Genomic DNA, 26,114 nt, shown 5'->3' with positions numbered 1-26,114 from the left:
CCTGAGCTTCTCAATGGCAGCATTCTAGGTGTGTGTACAGTAAGTACCCCTTCACGAGGTGGTTCCTGTGCCAGGCCTCCGCTGCTGACATCGCGAAGAACCACAAACACCGTTACCTGTCCTTCCTCCATGACCGCCACCAACACACTGGCATACTGCTCTCACACACTGAGGTACCTTTTCTATATTGTCTTTATATACAGTACCAGTCAAAAGTTTGGACACACCTACTCGTTCCAGGGTTTTTCTATATTTTTACTCTGCTCTACATTGTAGAATAATAGTGAAGACATCAAAACTATGAAATACACATATGGAATCATGTAGTAACCAAAAATGTGTTAAACAAATCAAAATACACTACAGGTCAAAAGTTTGGGTTCACTTAGAAATGTCCTTGTTTTTGAAAGAAAAGCTAATTTTTTGTCCATTAAAATAACATCAAATTGATCAGCAATACAGTGTAGACATTGTTAATATTGTAAAGGACTATTGTAGCTGGAAACGGCATTTAATGGAGTATCTACATAGGCGTACAGAGGCCCATTATCAGCAACCATCACTCCTCTGTTCCAATGGCACGTTGTGTTAGCTAATCCCAGTTTATCATTTTAAAGGCTAATTGATCATTAGAAAACCCTTTTGTAGTTATGTTAGCACAGCTGAAAACTGTTGTCCTGATTAAAGAAGCAATAAAACTGGCCTTCTTTAGACTAGTTGAGTATCTGGAGCATCAGCATTTGTGTGTTCGATTACAGGCTCAAAATGGCCAGAAACAAAGAACTTTCTTCTGAAACTCGTCAGTCTATTCTTGTTCTGAGAAATGGAGGCTATTCCATGCGAGAAATTGCCAAGAAACTGAAGATCTGTTACAACGCTGTGTGCTACTTCCTTCACAGAACAGCGCAAACTGTCTCTAACCAGAATAGAAAGAGGAGTGGGAGGCCCCGGTGCACAACTGAGCAAGAGGACAAGTACATTAGAGTGTCTAGTTTGAGGAACAGATGCTTCGCAAGTCCTCAGCTTCATTAAATAGTACCCGCAAAACACCAGTCTCAATGTCAACAGTGAAGAGGCGACTCCGGGATGCTGGCCTTCTAGGCAGAGTTTCTCTGTCTAGTGTGTTTTTTTGGCCATCTTAATCTTTTATTTTTATTGGCCAGTCTGAGATATGGCTTTATCTTTGCAACTCTGCCTAGAAGGCCGAACTTGAATCATCGGCATACATTGATACCTTTGTATCTAACCCATTCATTTCTATTCCCTTAATTTTATAATTGGATCAGATTTTTATTGCTAACAATTCAATGGCCTTTAAGATACCATTAGCGGGATTAGAGGGAAACCTTGTTTTGAACCTCTTGACAATTCAAAATTCTCAGATATCTAAACATTACAGTGCCTTCAGAAAGTAGTCACACCCCGTGACCTTTTCCAAATTTTGTTGTGTTACAGCCTGAATTTAAAATTGATTAAATTGAGATTATTATTATTATTTGTCACTGGTTTACACAAAATACCCTATAATGTGTTATAGAATTTGAAGTTAGGATAGCCGAACATGTGAAAGTCGGTTTATTGTCTCTAGCTTGAACGGTTCAAGAGTTAATGTTGGTGAGTTATTTATGCTAATGTATGTACATTTATATCGTTATATTTGATTAAACTTTTTAAGAATTTGAAGACAGGATAGCCTGAACATGTGAAAGTTGGTTTGGTGTCTCTATCTTGAATGGTTCAGCACTTACTGTGGGTTGGTTATTTTATGCAAATATGGGCACATTTATATCATTTCTTTTATACACGTTTTTAAGAATTGGAAGTTAGGATAGCCTGAATGTTTTAAAGTTGATTTTTTTTTTTTAGCTTAATTGGCCAAAAAGTAGCACCGTTTTAAATAGCTACCACTGTATTACTGTGGTTCTAATTCAGTGGCGGTCGGGTCCATTTAAGATGAGGGACGACAATCTTTTTATTTTTATGAACATGGCCTTATTTCTATTACAGCATATTGGATGACTGTTATTCATATTCCATTCACCCAGATAGGTTTAGTCTACTACATGATACACACATTTTCTCTATACCCATCATGAGGTTGCTACAACCTGGCCTACGAATGAAAGTTTACAACAGAGGTTTACAAGTTTACAACAACAGGTCGAGAGAAAAAGTTGAGTAATGGCAGACAGTGACACATTCAATACCGCCTTGCACACTCTTGCCTGCATCTAGCTGATCTAGGGTGTAATTATTAGTCCGACAGTTGCAAAAAAGAGTTTATATTGGACAAATTCAGGTATGTTTATCCCCGTTTCATTCCGTTTGCTTCTGTTTAAGAAACGCTTTTCAACAGAATCGGCTGAATAAATATTGACGTTTCTCACATGAGGTTTCCCATGTGGATTTTCCCATGTGATCACATAACCTTTCACATATGCCACCATATCTGTATCAGTAACTGATTTAACCTGTATTCCTAGACTTTGGACTTTAAAGTAAATACACTCAAGATAAACAATTATATTTATCATAGTGATTCAGGAGTATCGTGAAAACAGAATAATATGCACCACCATCATTAGAAAAACTATACAGAAAACCCTCAAACGGCTGAAATAATTATATGAAATCAACGATGAGAGAATATTCTGAATAACTGATAACTAAAATAGCAGTGCAGATGGCACTCTTTTGCTAAGTGCAGAGATGTATGATAGTTAATCAATGTGTGACGCACTAGAAAGATCAGCGTACCTCAAATCCAGAGGTTGTGATTTCAAATCCCAGGTGGGTTCATATTTTAGCTGAACAGTGATAACATATGGAAATGCACATTTGAAAACGTGATCACATGCGAAGTGTTTCAAAAACACATGTTTTCACATGTGAGATATACGAACAAATGGACAATCTCTGATCTATTTAAGTTATTAAGAGGGACATGACAGGGATGCCCTCTGCACAGTTATTTATTTGCTTTAGCCACGGAACCCCTAGTATCAATAATTAGAACCAGTGGAGGCTGATGGGAGGAGCTATAGGAGGATGGGTTTATTGTAATGGCTGAAATTGAGTATATGGAACGAAGCCAAAGATGTGGTTTCCATATGTTTGATAACGTTCCATTAATTCCATTCCATCCATTACAATGAGCCCATCCTCCTTGCTCCTCCCACCAGCCTCCACTAATTAGAACTCATGACTCAATGTGGCGAATAGAGATTGGTGGAGAACAACCAATGATGTGTATAAACCCGGAATGACTGACAGGGGGCGATGTATTGAAGCCACCGCGCAGCCATCTTGGTACTCCTCCATTGTAAAAAAAAAAATAAATATTTTGGAAGCTATAGAAATGCATTTAAGAATGTCTTTATTTGTTTTTGACACGTTTATTCTATTTCAGAAACCTTAATGCATATTTTCAATTATATTATGTGAGCTAAAGATAAAAATGAAAAATATGAAAACATTTCTGCCCTTTGCTAAAAGTTGCCCAGAATCAAGTCAATAATTGTGCAATTATCTGACAACACCAAATAAAAAGTAAAAGTGCTCAGGGACACTTGACATTAAGGCGTAGATTCAATCAAATCTAAATCAAATTGTATTAGTCAAATTTTTTGTAAACAACAGAGGTGGACTAGCAGTGAAGTGCTTACTTAAGGGCCCTTCCCAACAATGCAGAGAGAAAGAAAATGGAGAAATAATAGAAAAGGAAAACACGTAATAATAAAAGTAATAATAGATACGCAATGATTAATGATGACTATATACAAGGGGTACCAGTACTGAGTCCATGTGCAGGGGTACAAAGTAATTTAGGTTGATATGTACATATAACTAGGAATAAAAATGACAGATAGTAAACAGTAGCAGCAGCGTATGTGATGAGTCAAAAAAAGTTTGCGCAAAAAGGGTCAATTCCGATAATCCAGGTAGCTATTTGGTTAACTATTTAACTAACTATTTAGCAGTCTTATGGCTTTTGAGTAGAAGCTGTTCAGGGTCCTGTTGGTTCTAGACTTGGTGCATCGGTACTGCTTGCCATGCAGTCTATGAGTTGGGTGGCTGGAGTCTTTGACATTTTAGGGCCTTCCTCTGACACCGCCTGGTATAGAGGTCCTGGATGGCAGGGAGCTTGGCCCCAGTGATGTACACACTACCCTCTGTAGCGCCTTGCGATCAGATGCCAAACAGTTGCCATACCAAGTGGTGATGCAACCAGTCAGGATGCTCTGAATGGTACAGCTGTAGAAGGTTTTGAGGACCTGCGGGCCCATGCTAAATCTTTTCAGCCTCCTGAGGGGGGAAGAGGTGTTGTCGTGCCCTCTTCACTACAAGCATGAACAGCATATGCAAACGATAGCCGACACCCGCATAGCTGGTGTTTTGACGGTGTCAGAGATGTTACTACATTAGAGCTGTCAAATTGGTGAGCGGCTGCTCGTGTGGTCATTGCCACAAAGCCACACCCGTCCTACTCGCGTTAGAAGTTCAGAATAAGAAAGTGTAGGCTATATAGAAACAATGACACTTAAATTGAAAATCATTATAGTTTCATTCATATTTATGTCACATTCCAGTTTTCCAACTTGTAAACAACGCTGCGTGGGATTTCTCTTAATGCAGCTCTGTGCAGCCAATGGCAATTTCTGCTTCTGGTATAAAGCCAGGAGACGCTTGTGGATTTGCCAGCTGTTCCAGCTCCATCATTGCCCACCACAAAACACTGTGGTTGTCCACTAGCGCGGATCTGATAGAATTTAGCCCTAAGTGCGTAAATGCTCTTGGGATTTGAACTTGCAACCTTTTGGTCTGGAGCGCATTAATGTCTCAGCAATACCACCAGATGGTTAATTGTTACCAAGAACATATATCCACACACTCTCAAAAATAAGAGTATGGTTATATCCCTTCCCTGGTGTACAAAAAGGTCAAAGGTACACATAAGAGACCTTCAGAGGAACATATAGGAACTCACATGTTACTGAGCGGTGCCTTTTAGGGTACATGCGTGGATAATCTAGTATAATGTTACGTTTTCTACCCAATATATTAAATACAAAGCTGTGTTCATAACCATTTGGAAGGTGGGAATTTACAAGTTGTGAAGTCGTAAATACCAGTTGAATGCATTCACGTGTTATTGAAATGTTTGGGAAATGCCAATTGGCTAATGGGCAACAAGCAACATCAACCACAAACTAAAAGTACAAGTAACATGCTAGTAAACAAATGATAGTGTTAAAAACCATATTAATTGATGTATTTTTATAATGTTTTGTTGTTACATTTAACTGCCAAGGTAATTTCCTTAGTAGGTGAATGGTCAGAACTGAGAAAACTAGGAAACAAACACTTGAGAAACAGGAAAACACGCTGGTAAGACCAGACAAGACAATGGGGAAGATGGGCGAAACCTAGAGGGGGGTGGAGACAAGCACAAAGACAGGTAAAACCGATCAGGGTCTGATACAATGTCTCAATTGTCTCAAGGCTTAAAAATCCTTCTTTATCATGTCTCTTCCTCTTCATCTACACTGATTGAAGTTGATTTAACAATTGACATAAATAAGAGATCATAGCTCTCACCTGGATTCACCTGGTCACTCTATGTCATGGAAAGGTGTTCTTAATGTTTTATACACTCAGTGTATAGCACACTCCATACAAAGTGAGTGCAATCCATTAAGTGTGGATTCCATTTGCTTTGTATGAGATTGATTTGATTGATTCAATTTGAGTCAAGTAAAAATCCACCATCCCCAGATAGTATGATCATGAAATGATATTGTGTGTCTCTCTCTTCCAGCAGAAGGGTGCGATGGTGTCAGTGTTTGGTGTAAAGGCAGAGGATCTTTTTCAACGTCACACCAAGTTCCCCCCGGTGATTCTAGATTTCCAGCCCAGAGGGATCTTCCTGTTGGACAACCATGTTATCCTGTACGGCTCAGAGGTGACAGCACACACACACATACATCGCACACATGCATACGCACGCACGCACACACACAGAGTTCAAATAAGTTGACAGAACAAAAAATCCCGGAGGTAGGAAAACTCAGGGTCCTATCTAAGTATGATGAATTTGATACCATAATGTATTTCCCTTACCCAACCTTTGTCTGTGTATTATTTTGTGTTTAGGTGTGGACGTCGTCAGACAGAGGCTCTACCTTCACGTGGGTGTTCTCTCTAGACAATCAGATCGTGATAGACGCGCTGAGCTGTACTGTCATTGGCGTGGTAGTGTTCTTTACTGACCATGGAAACCTCTACATCATGAAGTCAGGTGGGACAACTACAATAGTGATGTTCCAAGTTATCTTTTTTTGCAGTCGTGCTTCCCAAATGATCCAATCTCACAACGCCTGGAGAAGTTTGTAACTACTCAGGAAGGAACCATGTTTGTTTGTGAACCCTTCTGAGAACAGGGTGACTGCAAAATAGACAACCTGGAACACCACCATCAACTCCTAAAGATTATGCTGCAGGATGTAGGCTTGAACCTAGGGCTGTTGTGGAGACGTCGGCAGTCATGAGTCATGCCTGCAGTTAAATTCCACGTGACCGTTGAGTCACGGTAATCTCCTCTTATGCGCTCAGGACATGCGTTGGTAGTACCCAACTCGCTAACGATCATCAGGTTACTAATGGTCTGGTACTCAGGTCTCTGTTGTCCCTCTAACCACTCTGACATCAATGCAAATACAATGGAAAATCACAAACACTTATCATCAAAACAGTGTAATGCTTTTAAAACTCATCTCACTGTGATTGATCACTTTGAAGAATGAAGTTGAACAACAGGTGGAAACTGAGTGGAAAACATGGTCGTTGTGGATGTTGTTTCAAAGCCAAACACAACTAAATGGACAGCGCTTTCTAAGGTGATGATTACATTTACATTTTAGTCATTTAGCAGACACTCTTATCCAGAGCGACTTACAGTAGTGAATGCATACATTTCATACATTTTTTTCTTCCGTACTGGTCCCCCGTGGGAATCGAACCCACAACCCTGGCGTTGCAAACACCATGCTCTACCAACTGAGCCACACGTGATTCAAAACACCCATACGCATAGAGCTTATGAATACGTATAGGCCTATGAGCCCTATCCCGGGAAAAAACCCTGATTTAAAATAACGATTGTGACGTTATACAATAGATAGCCTACCGCATATTACGCATGGCAGAAAATTATTTTGTTTTTAAAAACTGATTTAAGATGTCTTTGGTACATAATTGGTCTTGCCTATACTCCAAAATTTAACTAATTGTAGTAATCGTGTCACGACTTCCGCCGATGTCGGTCCCTCTCCTTGTTTTCTAGCCATCGACGATCCACTTTTCATTTTCCATTTGTTTTGTCTTTGTTTTCTACACACCTGGTTTCTATTCCCCAATTACATGTTCATTATTTAACCCTCTGATTCCCCCATGTTTGTGTGCGTGTTTGTATATAATGTTCAGGTCATTACTTGTTGGCTGGTTTTGTTTGCCGGGTTCTTATTACGCCCGTTATTTACGAGTGACCGGTATTTCACGTACCTTTAGTATTTGTTTTATACTGGTGCTGTTCGTGGAATAAATTACCTTGTACACTCATCTCTGCTCTCCTGCGCTTGATTCCATGCACCAGTTACCCACAGCCTGACAGAAACACACACCCGAAATGGAGTCAGCAGGAGCAGTTACCCCGGTACTAGGGGTTGAGGAGCGTGTCCAGCAGCATGAGGCGATGCAACAACATCTCGGCACCGCTATGGATCGCGTCCTACAGACTATGGAGCACTGGGAGAGAAGAGGAGTTCCTCCAGCACCTCCACCAGCACCACCAAGGACACCACTGATCACCCCTCCTTCACCCGGTTCCAGTGGGATTCAGCTCTCCCTTCCGAGGGAGTACGATGGAAAGGCAGCGGGATGTCAGAGTTTCCTACTCCAACTGGAGTTCTACCTGGCGACCGTGCACCCGGCTCCTTCGGGCCGCGAGAGCGTCTCCTGTCTCTCAGGGAAAGCCCTGGATTGGGCCAACGCCATATGGGAGGAAGGAGGAGCGGTGCTGGACAAATTCGAGGATTTCACCGGCCGCTTCAGGGCAGTCTTCGACCACCCGCCTGAGGGTAGAGCGGCGAGTGAACGTCTCGTGCACCTGAGGTAGGGGACGAGGTGCGCACAGGAGTTCGCATTGGACTTCCGGCCCCTGGCCGCCGGCGCAGGGTGGAACGACAGGGCCCTGATCGATCACTACCGTTGTAGTTTGCGTGAGGACGTCCGTCGGGAGTTGGCCTGTAGGGACACAACTCTGACCTTCGACCAGTTGGTGGACATGTCCATAAGGTTGGATAACCTGCTGGCTACCCGCGGACATCCAGATCGGGGTCTTTCGATTCCATCCCCCAGCACCACCGTTCTGACGCCCATGGAGCTGGGAGATGCTGCTATTAGGGCGACCGGAGGAGGGGCCAATCCATGCACCATCTGTGGCCGCAGAGGGCACACTGCCGGTCGGGGGTGGGGAGTTTCTTCTAGGAGTCGAGGCAGCAGGCAGGGCACTCTTGTGTCACCCCAGGTGAGTCGGTACCAGGCTCACCCAGAGCCCCCTGTTCCTCACATGTTTTTGTTTATTCATTTTCCTGAGTTTTCCCCGCATTCCCAGCATAAGGCGCTCATAGATTCAGGCGCAGCTGGGAATTTTATTGACAGATTATTTGCCCATAGTTTAGGGATCCCCATTGTTCCTGTGGATATGCCTTTCCCTGTGCACGCCTTAGATAATCGACCATTAGGGTCAGGGCTAATTAGGGAGGCCACCGCTCCACTGGGCATGGTTACGCAGGAGGGTCACAAGGAGAGAATCAGTCTCTTCCTTATTGATTCTAATGTGTTTCCCGTGGTGCTGGGCCTACCCTGGTTGGCCTGTCATTACCCCACTATTTCGTGGCAACAGAGGGCTCTCACAGGGTGGTCACGAAAGTGCTCGGGTAGGTGTTTAGGGGTTTCCGTCGGTGCTAGTATGGTGGAAAGTCCAGACCAGGTCTCCACCGTGCGCATCCCCTCTGAATATGCCGATTTGGCTCTCGCCTTCTGTAAAAAGAAGGCAACTCAATTACCACCCCATCGACGGGGGGATTGTGCGATAAATCTCCTGGTAGACGCAGCACTTCCCAGGAGTCACGTGTATCCCCTGTCACAAGAGGAGACGGCGGCTATGGAAACATATGTCTCCGAATCTCTGGGGCAGGGATACATTCGGCCCTCCACTTCACCTGCCTCCTCGAGTTTCTTTTATGTGAATAAGAAGGATGCAGGTCTGCACCCGTGTATTGACTATCGAGGCATCAACCATATCACTATGAGGTACAGTTACCCGCTACCTCTCATCGCCAGTGCGATCGAGTCAATGCACGGGGTGCGCTTCTTCACAAAATTGGATCTCAGGAGCGCTTACAACCTGGTGCGTATCCGGGAGGGGGACGAGTGGAAGACGGCATTTAGTACCACCTCAGGGCACTATGAGTACCTCGTCATGCTGTATAGGTTGATGAATGCTCCATCAGTCTTTCAGGCCTTTGTAGACAAGATTTTCCACGACCTGCACAGGCAGGGTGTAGTGGTGTATATCGACAACATTCTGATATACTCTGCTACACGCGCCGAGCATGTGTCCCTGGAGCACAGGGTGCTTGGTCGACTGTTGGCGCATGACCTGTACATCAAGGCTGAGAAATGCATGTTCTTTCAATAGTCCGTCTCCTTCCTAGGGTACCGCATTTCCACTTCAGGGGTGGAGATGGAGAGTGACCGCATTTCAGCCGTGCGTAATTGGCCGACTCCCACCACGGTAAAGGAAGTGCAGAGGTTTTTAGGGTTTGCCAACTACTACCGGAGGTTTATCCAGGGTTTTGGTCAGGTAGCGGCTCCCATTACCTCACTGCTGAAGGGGGGACCAGTGCGTTTGCAGTGGTCGGCTGAGGCGGACAGGGCTTTTGGTCAGCTGAGGGCTCTGTTTACCACGGCTCCGGTGCTGGCTCATCCGGATCCCTCTTTGGCATTCATTGTAGAGGTGGACGCGTCCGATGCTGGGATAGGAGCCGTGCTCTCTCAGCGCTCGGGTACGCCACCAAAGCTCTGCCCCTGTGCCTTCTTCTCGAAGAAGCTCAGCCCGGCGGAGCGAATCTATGATGTGTGGGACCGGGAGCTGTTGGCTGTCATCAAGGCTTTGTAGGCGTGGAGACATTGGCTTGAGGGGGCTAAACAGCCTTTTCTCATCTGGACTGACCACCGCAATCTGGAGTACATCCGGGCGGCGAGGAGACTGAACCCTCACCAGGCAAGGTGGGCCATGTTCTTTACCCGTTTTGTCTTCACCCTGTCCTACAGACCAGGTTCCCAGAACGCTAAGGCAGACGCACTGTCCCGGATGTATGACACAGAGGAGCGTGGTAGTGTGGGAGCTGGACGCGGACATCAAGCGGGCGTTACGTACAGAGCCCAGCGTTACGTACAGAGCCCACTCCCCCCCAATGTCCAGCTGGGCGTCTGTACGTTCCGTCTGCTGTCCGCGACCGTTTGATCTATTGGGCCCATACGTCACCCTCCTCTGGTCATCCGGGCATCGGTGGGACAGTGCACTGTCTTGGTGGGAAGTACTGGTGGTCCACTTTAACTAAGGATGTGAGGGTTTATGTCTCCTCCTGCTCGGTGTGCGCCCAGTGCAAGGCCCCTAGGCGCTTGCCTAGAGGGAAGTTACAACCCTTACCCGTTCCACAACGGCTGTGGTCGCACCTGTCAGTGGATTTCCTAACGGATCTTCCTCCATCACAGGGTAACACCACGATCCTGGTCGTTGTGGATTGGTTTTCTAAGTCCTATCGTCTCCTCCCTTTACCCGGTGTCCCTACGACCCTACAGACTGCGGAGGCTCTGTTTACACACGTCTTCCGGCACTACGGGGTGCCTGAGGACATAGTATCTGATCGAGGTCCCCAGTTCACATCAAGGGTCTGGAGGGCGTTCATGGAACGTCTGGGGGTCTCGGTCAGCCTTACCTCGGGTTTTCACTCCGAGAGTAATGGGCAGGTGGAGAGAGTGAACCAGGATGTGGGTAGGTTTCTGCGGTCCTATTGCCAGGACAGGCCGGGGGAGCGGGCGGCATTCGTGCCCTGGGCAGAGATGGCCCAGAACTCGCTCCGCCACTCCTCCACTAACCTCTCTCCCTTCCAGTGCGTACTGGGGTACCAGCCGGTCCTGGCGCCTTGGCATCAGAGCCAGATCGAGGCTCCTGCGGTGGATGACTGGTTTAGATTCGCTGAGAAGACCTGGGACGCCACTCATGTGCACCTCCAGAGGCGCCAGAAAACCTGTGCAGATCGCCACCGCAGTGAGGCCCCGGTGTTCGCACCAGGGGACCGGGTCTGGCTCTCGACCCGAAACCTGCCCCTCCGCCTGCCCTGCCGGAAGCTGGGTCCGCGGTTTGTGGGGCCATTCAAAGTCCTGAGGAGACTGAACGAGATGTGTTACAGGTTACAGCTTCCCCCCAATTATTGAATTAACCCCTCGTTCCATGTGTCTCTCCTCAGGCCGGTGGTGGCTGGTCCACTCCAGGAGTCTGAGGTGCGGGAGGTTCCTCCGCCCCCTCTGGACATCGAGGGGGCCCCGGCGTATGCAGTTCGATCCATACTGGATTCGAGGCGTTGGGCGAGGGGCCTTCAGTACCTCGTGGAGTGGGAGGGGTACTGTCCGGAGGAGAGATGCTGGGTGCCGGTGGAGGACGTATTGGACCCCTCGATGCTGCGGGAGTTCCACCGTCTCCATCCGGATCGCCCTGCGCCTTGTCCTCCGGGTCGTCCCCGAGGTCGTTGTCAGCGCGCTGCTGGAGCCGCGCGTCAAGGGGGGGGTACTGTCACGACTCCCGCCGAAGTCGGTCCCTCTCCTTGTTCGGGCGGCGGTCGACGTCACCGGCTTTCTAGCCATCGCCGATCCACTTTTCATTTTCCATTTGTTTTGTCTTTGTTTTCTACACACCTGGTTTCTATTCCCCAATTACATGTTCATTATTTAACCCTCTGTTTCCCCCATGTTTGTGTGCGTGTTTGTATATAATGTTCAGGTCATTACTTGTTGGCTGGTATTGTTTGCCGGGTTCGTTATTATGCCCGTTATTTACGAGTGACCGGTATTTCACGCACCTTTAGTATTTGTTTTATACTGGTGCTGTTCCTGGAATAAATTACCTTGTACACTCATCTCTGCTCTTCTGCGCCTGATTCCATGCACCAGTTACCCACAGCCTGACAAATTGCCTTTGAGTATGGATTTATTATGCATACTGGATGGACTGGTTACCTTATGCTACGCTGCAAATGTTCTATTCATGAGTCTGGGAGAGAATATATAGGCCTAGGAGATACTGTTGGTTCATTGATTGTGCAGGGCGGCTAAGCCTGCGGTTATATACTGAACAAAAGTACAAACACCGTATGCAACAATTTCAATGATTTTACTGAGTTACAGTTCATTTAAGGACATCAGTCATTTGAAATAAATTAATTAGGCCTTTATTGATAGATTTCACATGGCTGGGCAGGGGCGCAGACATGGGTGGGCCTGGGGGGCATATGCCCACCCACTTGGGAGCCAGGCACACCCACTGGGTAATGTGGAAGTCCTGGGCTGGCGTGGTTACACGTGGTCTGCGGTTGTGAGGCTGGTTGGACGTACTGCCAAATTCTCTAAAATGACGTTGGAGGTGGTTTATGGTAGAGAAATGAACATTCAATTATTGTGGACATTCCTGCAGTCAGCAAGCCAATTGCATGCTCCCTCACAACTTGAGACATCTGTGGCATTGTGTGACAAAACTGCACATTTTAGAGTGGCCTTTTATTGTCCCCAGCACAAGGTACACCTGTGTAATGATCATGCTGTTTAATCAGCTTTTTGATATACCATACCTGTCAAGTGGATGGATTATCTTGGCAAAGGAGAAATGCTCACTAACAGGGATGTAAAGAAATTAGCTTTTTGTGCATATGGAACATTTTGGGGATCTTTTATATCAGCTCATGAAACATGGGACCAACACTTTACATGTTGCGTTTATATTTCTGTTCAGTATACAGTGCATTCTGAAAGTATTCAGACCCCTTGACCTTTTCCACATTTTGTTACGTTACAGCCGTATTATAAAATTTGATTAAATAGTTTTTTTCCCTCACCAATCTACACACAATACCCCATATTGACAAAGCAAAAGCAGTTTTTTAGAAATGTTAGCAAATGTATAAAAATGTTTTTTTTTTAAATGATATCATATTTACATAAGTATTCAGACCCAGTACTTTGTTGAAGCACCTTTGACAGCGATTACAGCCTCGAGTCTTCTTGGGTATGACGCTACAAGCTTGGCACACCTATATTTGGGGAGTTTCTCCCATTCTTCTCTCCAGATCCTCACAAGCTCTGTCAGGTTGGATGGGGAGTGTTGCTGCACAGTTATTTTCAGGTCTCTCCAGAGATGTTCGATCGGGTTCAAGAATCTTGGCTCTGGCTGGGCCACTCAAGGACATTCAGAGACTTGTCCCAAAGCCACTCCTGTGTTGTCTTGGCTGTTTGTTTAAGGTCGTCATCCATACTTCTTCAATTTAAGAATGATGGAGGCCACTGTGTTCTTGGGGACTGTCAATGCTGCAGAAATGTTTTGGTACCCTACTCCAGATCTGTGCCTCGACACAATCTTGTCTCGGAGCTCTACGGACAAATCCTTTGACCTCATGGCTTGGTTTTTGCTCTGACATGCACTGTCAACTGTGGGACCTTATATAGACAGGTGTGTGACTTTCCAAATCATGTCCAATCAAATGAATTTACCACAGGTGGACTCCAATCAAGTTGTAGAAATGTCTCAATAATAATCAATGGAAACATGATGCACCTGAGCTCAATTTCGAGTCTCATAGCAAAGGGTCTGAATACTTACAGTACCAGTCAAAAGTTTGGACACACCTCCTCATTCAAGGGTTTTCTTTATTTTTACTATTTTCTACATTGTACAATAATAGTGAAGACATCAAAACTTTGAAATAACACATATGGAATCGTGTAGTAACCAAATAAGTGTTAAACAAATCAAAATATATTTGGGATTCTTCAAAGTGGCCACACTTTGCCTTGATGACAGCTTTGCACACTCTTGGCATTCTTTCAACCAGCTTCACCTGGGATGCTTTTCCAACAGTATTGAAGGAGTTCCCACATATGCTGAGCACTTGTTGGCTGCTTTTCCTTCACTCTGCGGTCCAACATATCCCAAACCATCTCAGTTGTGTTGAGGTTAAGTGATTTTGGAGACCAGGTCATCTGATGCAGCACTCCATCACTCCTTGGCCAAAGAGCCCTTACACAGCCTGGAGGTGTGTTGGGTCATTGTCCTGTTGAAAAACAAATGATTGTCCCACTAAGTGCAAACCAGATGGGATGGCGTATCGCTGCAGAATGCTGTGGTAGCCGGGCTGGTTAAGTGTGCCTTGAATTCTAAATCAAGGGGTTTGAATACTTTTCGAATGCACTGTATATGAATTTGTATTTGATTTTGAAATGCCTAGTAATATAGGGCATTACCTTTAGCTACAGAATATCTCACCACTATACGTTTCCATATTTTCCTCTCTCCTTCATTCCTTTCTCCAACGCACGCAGAGAGAGAAATAACCAAACCAGCTGAAAAGTTGCCTCCATTCACTATTTTTTCCCATGCCTCTGTTTCTGCCCATTTGATAATGGCCCATTCTAAATTAAAACTAAATGTACATAATAGTAAAGACAAGATTACATTTAGAATAGTGAAAATATGATCACTTGATGAGAGAACAGTGTGTGCAGCCTGAGGCAAGGAACAGACTGCAAGCGTTGCCAAATAACTCTAAATCTATTGTATAGGACCTGTTTCAAATGATCACTTTTACTCTCAACATAGCCATGTGTACTCGCTCTGGAATGGGAAGAATATCCTTTCCATTTTATTCAGCTAAGTTCAATTATTTTCTAGTTACTATAAAATCATATAATATAAAATAATGCCACGGGACTTATTAGCGTATCTAGTCTGCTAAATGAACAAGCCTACAGCCTAAGGCATGGAGCACAGCCAGATAACATACAGTAGGCCAATTCATATTCTGTTCTTCTAAAATACATATTCTTCATATAATGTTTCTTTAGACCTGCCTAAAATAAATAATGGATTTATTGTTATGGTGTATATTAAATCGATTTATTCAGCTATTTTAAATGCAGACGTCCCATCAGCGGCTTGTATGCATGGAAGCCTGGAGATGTTAATTATGAGACCGGCAGTCTTTTGCATGACAATAACCAGCTGACAAAATGTCATGACTGCCACAGCCCTACTTGAACCTGCCAGAATTCCCATCACATCCCATCTCCCCCATCCCCACCCATTTTTATCCTCCTGAAGGTCTTGCCAGGTTTGCGTGGTTGAACGAGACCCTGGATGTAGCCAGTACTCTACTGTGTGATCACATGGGCATCCTGATTGCTGTTCAGCTGGACAAAGACAAACCCAGTGGCTTTAGCTACAGGAACATCGAGATAGACCACCTCATAGAGGTCAGTGTTGCAAGCATTTTGCTACGGTATGCCCTACTCAACACAACCCCAGATGCTTTAGGTAACATAATGATGCTGTGACTCAGATGTTTCACTTTAAAATGTATGCCAAACAAAAAACAATAGCTGCAAAGTTAAACAGACCATACATCTCAATGCACAAAGACAACTTTTAAGAATTTTTACAAAAACACATTTACTTGAAGAACAGTGGAGATGCAAAGTTTGATGGCACAAAGATGGCACAAAAATGATGGCACAAAAAAGTAATTTTGTTAAAAGTGGTCCTTGTGCATAGAGTTTGTTTAACTTAACATGTATTTTAAAGTGAAAAGTCTGAGTCTCAGCAACTGTGGAATTGCCCTTTAGCTACAGGACCATGGAGATTGACCACCTCATAGAAGTCAGTATTGCAAACGGTTTGCTGCGGTGTGCCATACTGAACACAACCAAAGTTGCTTTAGCTACAGACTAATGTTAGTTAACCCAGAAGTAAAATCTTGCGTAATTTGGTCAACTGCGTGATTAACTTCTGGGTCTATATGTGTTTGAAATTGAGAGTTCCGAGGGTTTGCGAAGTCTCCACCCTTGCAAAAAGAACCTCTCAGCCAAAGCCACCACCCCCGCTCCTTTCGATCCGCATGGGCACATGTGCAAAGCACTTGAAGTGAAGCAGTTTAAGCACCGCCTTCACCCAATCCTGATACGTCCATATAACCAGTGACAAAAGCCAAAGACCGGAACCACCGCAGCTCATTATCTCATGTATCCCATTCAGTCCCGGCAGATTCTTCTGTCTACACGCAGAATCTGCCCATGGGAGATTATCCTCAGACAGACCATAGAAGGCATAAGAATCGGGTTACTGCAGTTTTTGACAACTGTTGGTGTAGAAATGGCTTTATAGCACATCATCTATTGTCTGTACTGGCCAATACGATATTCTCCTGTCTGTCAGGCCTGTTGCAGACATACACTGATATCTTGGTTTTTAACCTACTGTGTGTTTGTGTCCCAATAGAAACATGAGATGGGTTTTGACAAAGCCCTGGCCCTCCAGTACATCACAGACCACACAGTCCTGCTCCACGAGAACGCTGTCATCAATGACCATGCTAACGGAAACAATCGCCAGGGCAGGAACAACCCTCTCACCGTGGCACCCGCCAGCCACTTCCCACCTAACCACGTGGGCAAGGTCATCTACTTCAGGTGGGGGGGGGACTCTAGCCCTAGTCTCTCCCTACTCCCCATTTCCTTTTCACCTGTTCAATACTATCCTCAACCATACATTTACCTCTCACATGTTCCAAATCTCTTAAACATGTCATCTTGTGGCTCTTTTCAACTATTTTAGACACTTGTTCCTTGTCTACATGTAATATTGACCTCCGTATCTAATATTGACTTCCTTATCTAATATTGACTTTAATATTGACTTCCTTATCTAATAATGTCTTTAATATTGACTTCCTTATCTAATATTTACTTTCTTATCTAATGTTGACTTCCTTATCTAATATTGACTTCCTGATCTAGTATTGACTTCCTGATCTAGTATTGACTTCCTGATCTAATATTGACTTTCCTATCTACTATTGAGTGTCTTTATATCTTTGTATTGTCTTATGTGTCTTAGTAAATGCCATCAGTGTCCTCCAGATGTGCATGTGTGCATGTCCATACATGTCTGTGTGTGTGTTCTCCCTCAGTGACGGTGGGATGGTGGTGATCACAGAAGTGTTCCGGACTCACTACCTGAGGGGGTTCTCCGGGGCCGTCGTCGGGGAGATCCTGGAGCCAATCAAAGGAGCAAGCCTAAATGCGGAGCCTATGCAGTTATATGACCTGTTGGTGAAGAAGGGGGAGCCCGAGGGGCTCATTGTTACACTGCAGCTCAAAGACCTAGGTAACTGGAAAGAAAGATAGCATCAACTGACTTGTTAGTTCATTTACATTTAGTGATTCCCAAACTTATTTTGTGCTGCTTACTAGTCCTGAAATTCTAACAGAATCATGCTACGTTTCAGATATTTTCCTATCCTTCCAAGTAAATTAATGTGATATTTCTAGCTACGATCTCAATCTCTCGTCATGAGTCTTAAGACATGATCCAAAATAAATCAGCCACTACTCACAACTCATAGCTTTATTTAACCCAGCCTGCTGCGGTTTCTCCTGAGGTAAACTATGAGCTGCCTGACTTGCCAGATCCATTTGAAGGAAAATTAAATTTAAGTGTGCACACTTGAAGTTAAGATAAGCAGTGTAGTTATTCCCTTCTCAAGCCAATCAAACAAGCGAAATGCCAGTACAGGGACAAGGTGGAGTCGCAATTCAACGGCTCAGACACGAGACGTATGTGGCAGGAAATCACGGACTACAAAAAGAAAACCAACCACGTCACGGACACCGACGTCACGCTTCCAGACAAACTAAACACCTTCTTTGCCCGCTTTGAAGATAATAAAGTACCAACGTCACGGCCCCACTAACAAGGACTGCACCCCCCCCTCCTCCGTGGCTGGCGTAAGTAAAACATTTAAACGTGTTAACCCTCGCAAGGCTGCTGGCCCAGACGGCATCCCTAGCCGCGTTCTCAGAGCGCACACCAGCTGGCTGGTGTGTTTACGGACATATTCAATCTCTCCCTATCCCAGTCTGTTGTTCCCACATGCTTCAAGATGGCTACCATTATTCCTGTACCCAAGAAAGCAAAGATAACTTAACTAAATGACTACCGCCCCGTAGCACTCACTTCTGTCATTATGAAGACCCACTTCAGTTTGCATACCGCCCCAACAGGTCCACAGACGACGCAATCGCCATCACATTGCACACTGCCCTATCCCATCTGGACAAAAGGAATCCTATGTAAGAATGCTGTTCATTGACTAGAGCTCAGCATTCAACACCATGTTCCCTCCAAGCTCATCATCAAGCTGGAAGCCCTGGGTCTCCACCCCGCCCTGTGCAATTGGGTCCTAGACTTTTTGACTGGCCGCCCCCTGGTGGTGAAGGTAGGAAACAACATCTCCACTTCACTGACCCTCAACACTGGGGCCCTACAAGGGTGCGTGCTCAGCCCCCTTCTGTACTCTCTGTTCATCCATGACTGTGTGGCCATGCACGCCTCCAACTCAATCATCAAGTTTGCGGACAACACAAAAGTAGTGGGCTTGATTACCAACAACAACAAAACAGAGTACAGGGAGGCGGTAAGGGCACTCGGAGTGTGGTGTCAGGAAAACAACCTCTCACTCAACGTCAACAAAACAAAGGAGATGATCGTGGACTTCAGGAAACAGCAGAGGGAGCACCCCCCTATCCACATCGATGGGACAGCAGTGGAGAAGGTGGAAAGTTTTAAGTTCCTCGGCGTACACATCACAGACAAACTGAAATAGTCCACCCACACAGACAGTGTGGTGAAGAAGGCGCAACAGTGCCTCTTCAACCGCAGGAGGCTGAAGAAATGTGGCTTTTCACCCAAAACCCTGCCAAACTTTTACAGATGCAAAATCGAGAGCATCCTGACGGGCTGGTGGTGCGGTCTGCACAACGCATCACCGGGGGCAAACTACCTGCCCTCCATGACACCTACAGCACCCGATGTCACAGGAAGGCCACCCGAGCCACTGCCTGTTCACACCGCTACCATCCAGAAGGCGAGGTCAGTACAGGTCCATTGAAGCTGGGACCGAGAGACTGAAAAACAGCTTCTATCTCAAGGCCATCAATCAGACTGCTAAACAGCAATCACTAACTCAGGGAGACTGCTGCCTACATTGAGACCCAATCACTAACCACATTAATAAATGGATCACTAGTCACTTTATACAATGCCACTTTAAATAATGCCACTTTAATAATGTTTACATATCTTACGTTACTCATATCACATGTATATACTGTATTTTATACCATCTATTGCACCTTGCCTATGCCGCTCGACCATCGCTCATCCATATACTTACATGTACGTATTTAGATTTGTGTTTATTAGGTAGTTGTTGGTGAATTACTTGTTAGATATTACTGCACTGTTGGGACTAGAAGCACAAGCATTTTGCTACACTCGCATTAAGATCTGCTAACCATGTGTATATGACAAATAACATTTGATTTGATTTGATTCCTTAGATGATAACACTATCATTCTTCTGTGGTAAACACTGAGCTGCCTGCTTTAGTCAACCCTGCTACTGTTTCTCCTGTGGTAAACTCTGAGCTGTCCTATCCTGTCTTGTCCAGATCCATCCCAGGGGTTTAATTTGTCCCACGTGGGGAAGGCTGTGGTAGCACCAGGCTTCAGCAGTTACCTCATCACAGGGCTGCTGCCCAGCGGCAGTGCCCTAGCCAAACCCACCATGCCAGCCCTAGTGCTCCCCCTGACCAGCCACCGGTCAGGAGAGTGGCTGCTCTTCCACTCTGCAGGTTACTGTGTTTGTTGTGTGTTATTAAATCCTCAATGATTTTGAATGTGTATTGTTGTAGTACTCGCCTGAGGTAAGTCTATGGGCTCGTTTCCTGTACACAGATTAAGCCTGGTCCTGGACTAAAAAGTATGCTTAATAGAGATTCTCCATTGAAAGTACTTCTTAATCCAAGACGAGACTTAACCTAGCTCTGGGAAACCAACCCTATATGTATTTTAAATGTGTGAAATAGATCCATTTATCCATCTAGGCCGGGGGAGCTGGGGAATGAAGGAGGGGCCATGTCGTCACGCCCTGCAGTCATTGGACGGTGTGAGGAATAACGCTCTGATGAGGATCAACGTCAGAGAAGAGCTCAACTTCACCTTCAAGGCCTTCATGTCCGACTACTGTGAGTAGTGGTGGTGTAGGAGTTGAGGTGTGTGGTGTCTGGGTTATTACCAGTGATGGATTCTGGGTAATAACTCCTAAACTTGGGATAGGGTTAATTATCAGGTATCCTATTGAAATATTGAGTGCTTAGGTTTAGAGGGTCTACAGAAGTTAATGGTTGTCTGTAGGAAGGTATATAGCGGGTGCAATTAAGCTTGGAATGTGCTGAGTGCAGGGAAAGCGACCACATGTGGCAAGCATTGATAAGGGGAGAGAGCCGTGGATTACTGATGAAGGGGGTCGAGGTCAGGTCACGTTAAGGGAGAAAGAAAATGTATGGCCGTATTCCTGCAGCAGTAAAGATGCAATGTTTGTTCAGATGGGTAGGAGGAGACTCAGCCTAGGAGAAAGGGTTAAATATCAGTGCTTGTGTGAACAATGTCTTTGTCTAATGCAGCTGTATTGATCCTCTGGGAAGAATACACTTGGTTTAAGCTTTCATAGTGTCCGAGTTTTTACTCTGAGAATTAGAACCTAACTCCAATTCCTATTCACTGTGTATCACTGTCTACATTCTTTTGAAAGGGTAGTCTATAGTTAAAGATTGAAATCCGCATTAGGGGAAACGGGGCCTCCTTCAGTGTGGTCATTTTGTGTTTAATTATTCTGCTGTTCTATCACGCATGTTCAATGATGTCTGGGGGGGACAGTTTGTTTTTGCAGTAACTTCTTTGTTGTAATATCCCAAACAGTTTCACCATTTAAGGATTCCAGCTTTAATGCTCTCGTTCTAACACAATCTTGTGTGTGTGTGTGTGTGTGTGTGTGTGTGTGTGTGTGTGTGTGTGTGTGTAGCTCTGTCCATGGTGTACCATAAGAAGTTCATGCGTGTGGTTCTGACCAACCCTCTGGCCATCCGAGTCACAGCCAGACACTCCTGGGACGACACCAACAACCACATGCTCACCCTCACTGCCTTCAGTCACCTCTGCAAGAAGGTACACCTCCAATACTCCATATCACCCTCATATTATCCTCACATTTGTCTATATAGACTAATAATAACATAAAAACATTTTGTAGTTGCATACAGTATATCAGGGTATAGGTCAATTCCATTTCAATTCACTCAATTCTGGAAGTTAACTGAAATTTCAATTCCATTTTTTTCATTGAAAGAATTGGAATTTCAGTTTACTTCCTGAATTGACTGAATGAAAATGAAACCCCAACCCTGTTGAATGCAGTTGTCTGAAGTCTGTTCCTCCATTGTATTGTGTTGCGTTATCTTTCCCTCTGCCCCTAGGGAACCACCACAGTGATGGTATACATCCCAGAAGCCTCTCTGTTGTGTAGGTCCTCCTCCTTCACCTTCACGCTACAGAACTCCTGCCCCGAGGGACTCCAAATTGTCTATGTCTCCCAACAGCCAATCAGTGATCACGAATGGATCTACACGGATCCAGTAGATCACATGGACAACAAGAGGCTCTTCAACCTGCCTGTGAGAGATAGAGATACACTGGGTTACAGGCATGCGATCAATGTTTTATTAGTTGACCTGTGTGCAGATAATGAGATGCGTGTGTGTGCTTCAGGTGAACTACCGGCCTCCCTCCCAGCTAGGTGTTTTAATCCCGACCACAGACAACATCTATAACGCTGACCCAAGTCAGCCCCGTCCCAGACAGCACTACCCCATCTCCACGGTGAGCACAGGTCACAAGGTTCACACATGCCAGCACTACCTTGTGTCCAAGCTGAGCAAGTCTTTGTATGTTTGTGCAGTGTAACTTAACTAAGTGTCTATATGTGCTTCTGTGTTGTGTTTGGCATTGGGTGTAAGCTGTGATACATAGTGTTTGTGGGTGACAAATTGTGTGCCTTCCTCCAGAACTCTGGTCGGTATAAGCAGTGTGCAGGGAAAAGGTCAGCAGAGGAATGTGGCTGTACAGACGGACTGAAAGTCTCTCCTCTAGCCATCAACTCTGACTGCAGACAGAGGGTACACATCTGCATCAGTGTGATCAATCATCAATGTCTTCCAAAAACAAAACAATTACATATACAGTACCAGTCAAAAGTTTGGACATGTCTACTCATTCAAGTTATTTTTTTTCATTGTAGAATAATAGTGAAGACATCAAAACTATGAAATATCACATATGGAATCATGTAGTAACCAGAAAAGTGTTAAACAAATCAAAATGTATTTTATATTCTTCAAAGTAGCCACCATTTGCATTGATGACAGCTTTGCACACTCTTGACATTCTCTCAACCAGCTTCCTGAGGTAGTCACCTGGAATGCATTTCAATCAGTTGTGTTGTGACAAGGTAGGGGTGGTATACAGAAGACAGCCCTATTTGGTAAAAGACCAAGTCCATATTATGGCAAGAACAGCTCAAATAAGCAAATTCCTTATGTGTTATTTCATAGTTTTGATGTCTTCGCTATTATTCTACAATGTAGAAAATAGATAAATAAAAGAAAAACCCTTGAATGAGTAGGTGTGTCCAAACTTTTGACTGGTACTATACATTAAATATTGTAACATTTATAACACAAAACAATATTGAATATGCTATACACTCATATTTAGTACTACTTAGTGAAATATATTAAAATATTGTCTTAATGTAACTGTGCATTCTGCATAATACAATCTTGTCGACTGCGAGCATGAATGAAATCATATAAAAATCATATACTGGTTTAAAAAGTATTTTAGTCTTTCCCATGTCCTCTGTGTTGTACTGTAGGTGCTGAGGCTAACGTTTCCTGTGACTAACTTCAACATCACCCTGTTCCTGAGGAGAACCAACCACGCTGACCACCCGCTCTGCTCTCCTTACTTTGTTACTGTCACAGAGGTCAACAACCGGACCAGCTGGAAGGTCACAGGTCAGTCTCACCCCAGAAGGCTTTGAAATATATGGATGTCTTTAAAGATGGAATCAGCATTAGGGGAAACAGCACCACTGTCCGCACCAGCACCTTTGTTTTTGTTTTGTGGATGAAACGGAGGCGAGGTGCGTCGAGTAAAAAAATCTAATTTGCAGTACGTATTCTGCTGTTCTATCGCGTGTGCAATTTTTATTTAACCTTTATTTAACTAGTCAAGTCAGTTAAGATGATGGCCTACCCCGACCAAACCCTTCCCTAACCCGGATGACAATTGTGCGCCGCCCTATGGGACTCCCGATCATGGCTGGTTGCGATACAGCCCGGGATCGAACCTGGCTTTGTAGTGACACCTCTAGCACTGCGATGCAGTGCCTTAAAATGCTGCGCCACTCGGTCCCCCAAATGATGTCCGAGTTGGGAAAAAACTGTGTTTGTTGTTTGCAGTAACTTCTTTTGTTGTTGGGGCCTCCCGAGTGGCGCAGCTGTCTAAGGCACTGCGTCTCAGTGCTAGAGGCGTCACTACAGATCCGAGTTCGATCCCGCTGACACGGTCGCCAGTTGTAAGGTGTTTCCTCCGAACACATTGGTGCGGCTGGCTTCCGGGTTAAGCGGGCAGGGTGTCAAGACTGTAACTACCAATTGGATATCACGAAATTGGGGCAAAAAAGGTGTAAAAAGTACAAATAAAAAATAAAAAAACATATTTGTTTTTGTAATATCCCAAACGGACGTGGCAGTTTCACCATTTAGGATTGCAACTTTAAAATGTGAAAAATACATATTTTCTGTCATCTTCTCAACCAGAAAAACTGATTTCAACCACAAAAGGGTGTGATCATGACTTCCCTTGCAAAATGTTGCCTAATGGGCAGGTTTCTAGTGCACTATAGTGAAACACACATTCTCTGTTGTTAACCCGTCTTTTCCCATCCTTTGTGTTGGTAGGAACCCATGCCACCCCCACCATGGACAAGATGAGACAATATCTTGAAGACAGTCTAGAAAACAATCTCTACAACCCAGAAGGACTGCAGATCAGCCTTTATGTAAATCATCTACAGTCTCCCTGACTATATGACATGTTCATAAATTGTAAAACAGTTGAGTGTAATCTGCACACATCTGCATAGAAATACTGTCATTTCACTCATGCGAATTGTGCTATGAAATAGCAGTTTCCATCTGGGGTTTCATTGATACAATGTTATAAATATAATATTTTTCCAACCTAACAACCACCACCATTATTCTCCACAGGGCTCTGAGCTTTTCCACTTCCGTATCTCTGTCATTCCTGGAGTTGTGTTGTGTGACCTGGTGGAGGAGGTACAGGTAAGGAACCCTGTAGCCTTTACACTGAAGTCAGTAACTAATAAAAAAGAGGAAGAACAAGATAACCTCCGGCCCTCACCTATTTCTCTCCTTCCTTTCTCGCTCTCCCTTTCTCTCTCTCTCTTCCTATACGGGTAGATCTACGTAGACGAGCCTCCGCTGGCGTTCCCAACCCAACACCTCGTCAACAACATGGCAGCCATCATCCTGGGAGGCCTGCTGCTCTTTGGCTTCCTTCTCATATACAACAGCGTTGCCATGCCAACCACGAGCAGCATCAAAACCCTCCTCAAGAAACACAAGCCCACCATCTCTCCAACCAGAACCCAGAACTCTACCATGACACAAGGACACGAGTAGGATTTATACAGTTTGGCATCGTAAGAGTGTGTTATAGAGTTGTACGTTCCATTTTAACCTTTTAACCTAAGTATGAGATGTACATGTTTTTATTGTTCAGATTGATCCTTTTTTCAAATGTGTGTCCTATGAAATTTGTATTTGGAAAAGATTGAAATAAACTAGCAAAGATGAAAAGGTACAAATGAAAGGAAAACACATGCTCGGAGTGAGTTTTATTGGTTGTTGCTGTGTTTTCAAAGAAAATACAAACTGTAAAAAATGTTTTCACAAAAAGTAAACCAGGATTTGTTGCCATTAGGACTTTGAAGATGCAAAATAATTTTTATTGTGAAACAAACAAGAAATAAGACAAAAAAACTGAAAACTTGAGCATGCATAACTATTCACCCCCCAAAGTCAATACTTTGTAGAGCCACCTTTTGCAGCAATTACAGCTGCAAGTCTCTTGGGGTATGTGTCTATAAGCTTGGCACATCTAGCCACTGGTATTTTTGCCCATTATTCAAGGCAAAACTGCTCCAGCTCCTTCAAGTTGGATGGGTTCCCCTGGTGTACAGCAATCTTTAAGTAATACCACAGATTCTCAATTGGATTTAGGTCTGGGCTTTGACTAGGCCATTCCAAGACATTTAAATGTTTCCCTTAAACCACTCGAGTGTTGCTTTAGCAGTATGCTTAGGGTCATTGTCCTGCTGGAAAGTGAAACTCCGTCCCAGTCTCAAATCTCTGGAAGACTGAAACAGGTTTCCCTCAAGAATTTCCCTGTATTTAGCACCATCCATCATTCCTTCAATTCTGACCAGTTTCCCAGTCCCTGCCGATTAAAAACATCCCCACAGCATGATGCTGCCACCAGCATGCTTCATTGTGGGGATGGTGTTCTCGGGGTGATGAGAGGTGTTGGGTTCGCGCCAGACATTGCGTTTTCCTTGATGGCCAAAAAGCTACATTTTAGTCTCAACTGACCAGAGTACCTTCTTCCATATGTTTGGGGAGTCTCCCACATGCCTTTTGGCGAACACCAAACGTGTTTGCTTATTTTTTTCCTTAAGCAATGT

The 26,114-nt window shown here is 44.5% G+C and overlaps 1 protein-coding gene across 6 annotated transcripts in view; it reads left to right on the top strand.

The window, feature by feature from the left end:
* Nucleotides 1–25,249, top strand: part of LOC106602505 (cation channel sperm-associated protein subunit beta) — a 42,724-nt gene extending 17,475 nt beyond the window's left edge. For 4 of the 6 annotated variants that reach the window (XM_014195183.2, XM_014195194.2, XM_014195197.2 and 1 more), the window contains 16 exons: nucleotides 21–173; nucleotides 5,819–5,962; nucleotides 6,154–6,298; nucleotides 15,491–15,642; nucleotides 16,664–16,854; nucleotides 17,355–17,551; nucleotides 19,897–20,079; nucleotides 20,332–20,472; nucleotides 21,309–21,451; nucleotides 21,760–21,957; nucleotides 22,052–22,162; nucleotides 22,348–22,458; nucleotides 23,217–23,358; nucleotides 24,307–24,407; nucleotides 24,619–24,693; nucleotides 24,832–25,249. In XM_014195183.2, the coding sequence (XP_014050658.2) occupies nucleotides 21–173; nucleotides 5,819–5,962; nucleotides 6,154–6,298; nucleotides 15,491–15,642; nucleotides 16,664–16,854; nucleotides 17,355–17,551; nucleotides 19,897–20,079; nucleotides 20,332–20,472; nucleotides 21,309–21,451; nucleotides 21,760–21,957; nucleotides 22,052–22,162; nucleotides 22,348–22,458; nucleotides 23,217–23,358; nucleotides 24,307–24,407; nucleotides 24,619–24,693; nucleotides 24,832–25,053 (2,409 nt within the window). In that variant the 3' untranslated portion in view covers nucleotides 25,054–25,249. Of the gene's footprint in view, nucleotides 1–20; nucleotides 174–5,818; nucleotides 5,963–6,153; nucleotides 6,299–15,490; nucleotides 15,643–16,663; nucleotides 16,855–17,354; nucleotides 17,552–19,896; nucleotides 20,080–20,331; nucleotides 20,473–21,308; nucleotides 21,452–21,759; nucleotides 21,958–22,051; nucleotides 22,163–22,347; nucleotides 22,459–23,185; nucleotides 23,359–24,306; nucleotides 24,408–24,618; nucleotides 24,694–24,831 lie in introns of those variants that run through there. The other 2 variants (XM_014195189.2, XR_006769804.1) reach the window with 2 other exon arrangements.
* The last annotated feature ends 865 nt before the right edge of the window (nucleotides 25,250–26,114 follow it).

Source organism: Salmo salar, chromosome ssa01, assembly GCF_905237065.1.
Source record: "Salmo salar chromosome ssa01, Ssal_v3.1, whole genome shotgun sequence".
Taxonomy (NCBI): Eukaryota; Metazoa; Chordata; class Actinopteri; order Salmoniformes; family Salmonidae; genus Salmo; species Salmo salar.
The sequence above is the reverse complement of the archived record's forward strand: the minus strand, read 5'-3'. Positions and strand labels throughout refer to the sequence as shown.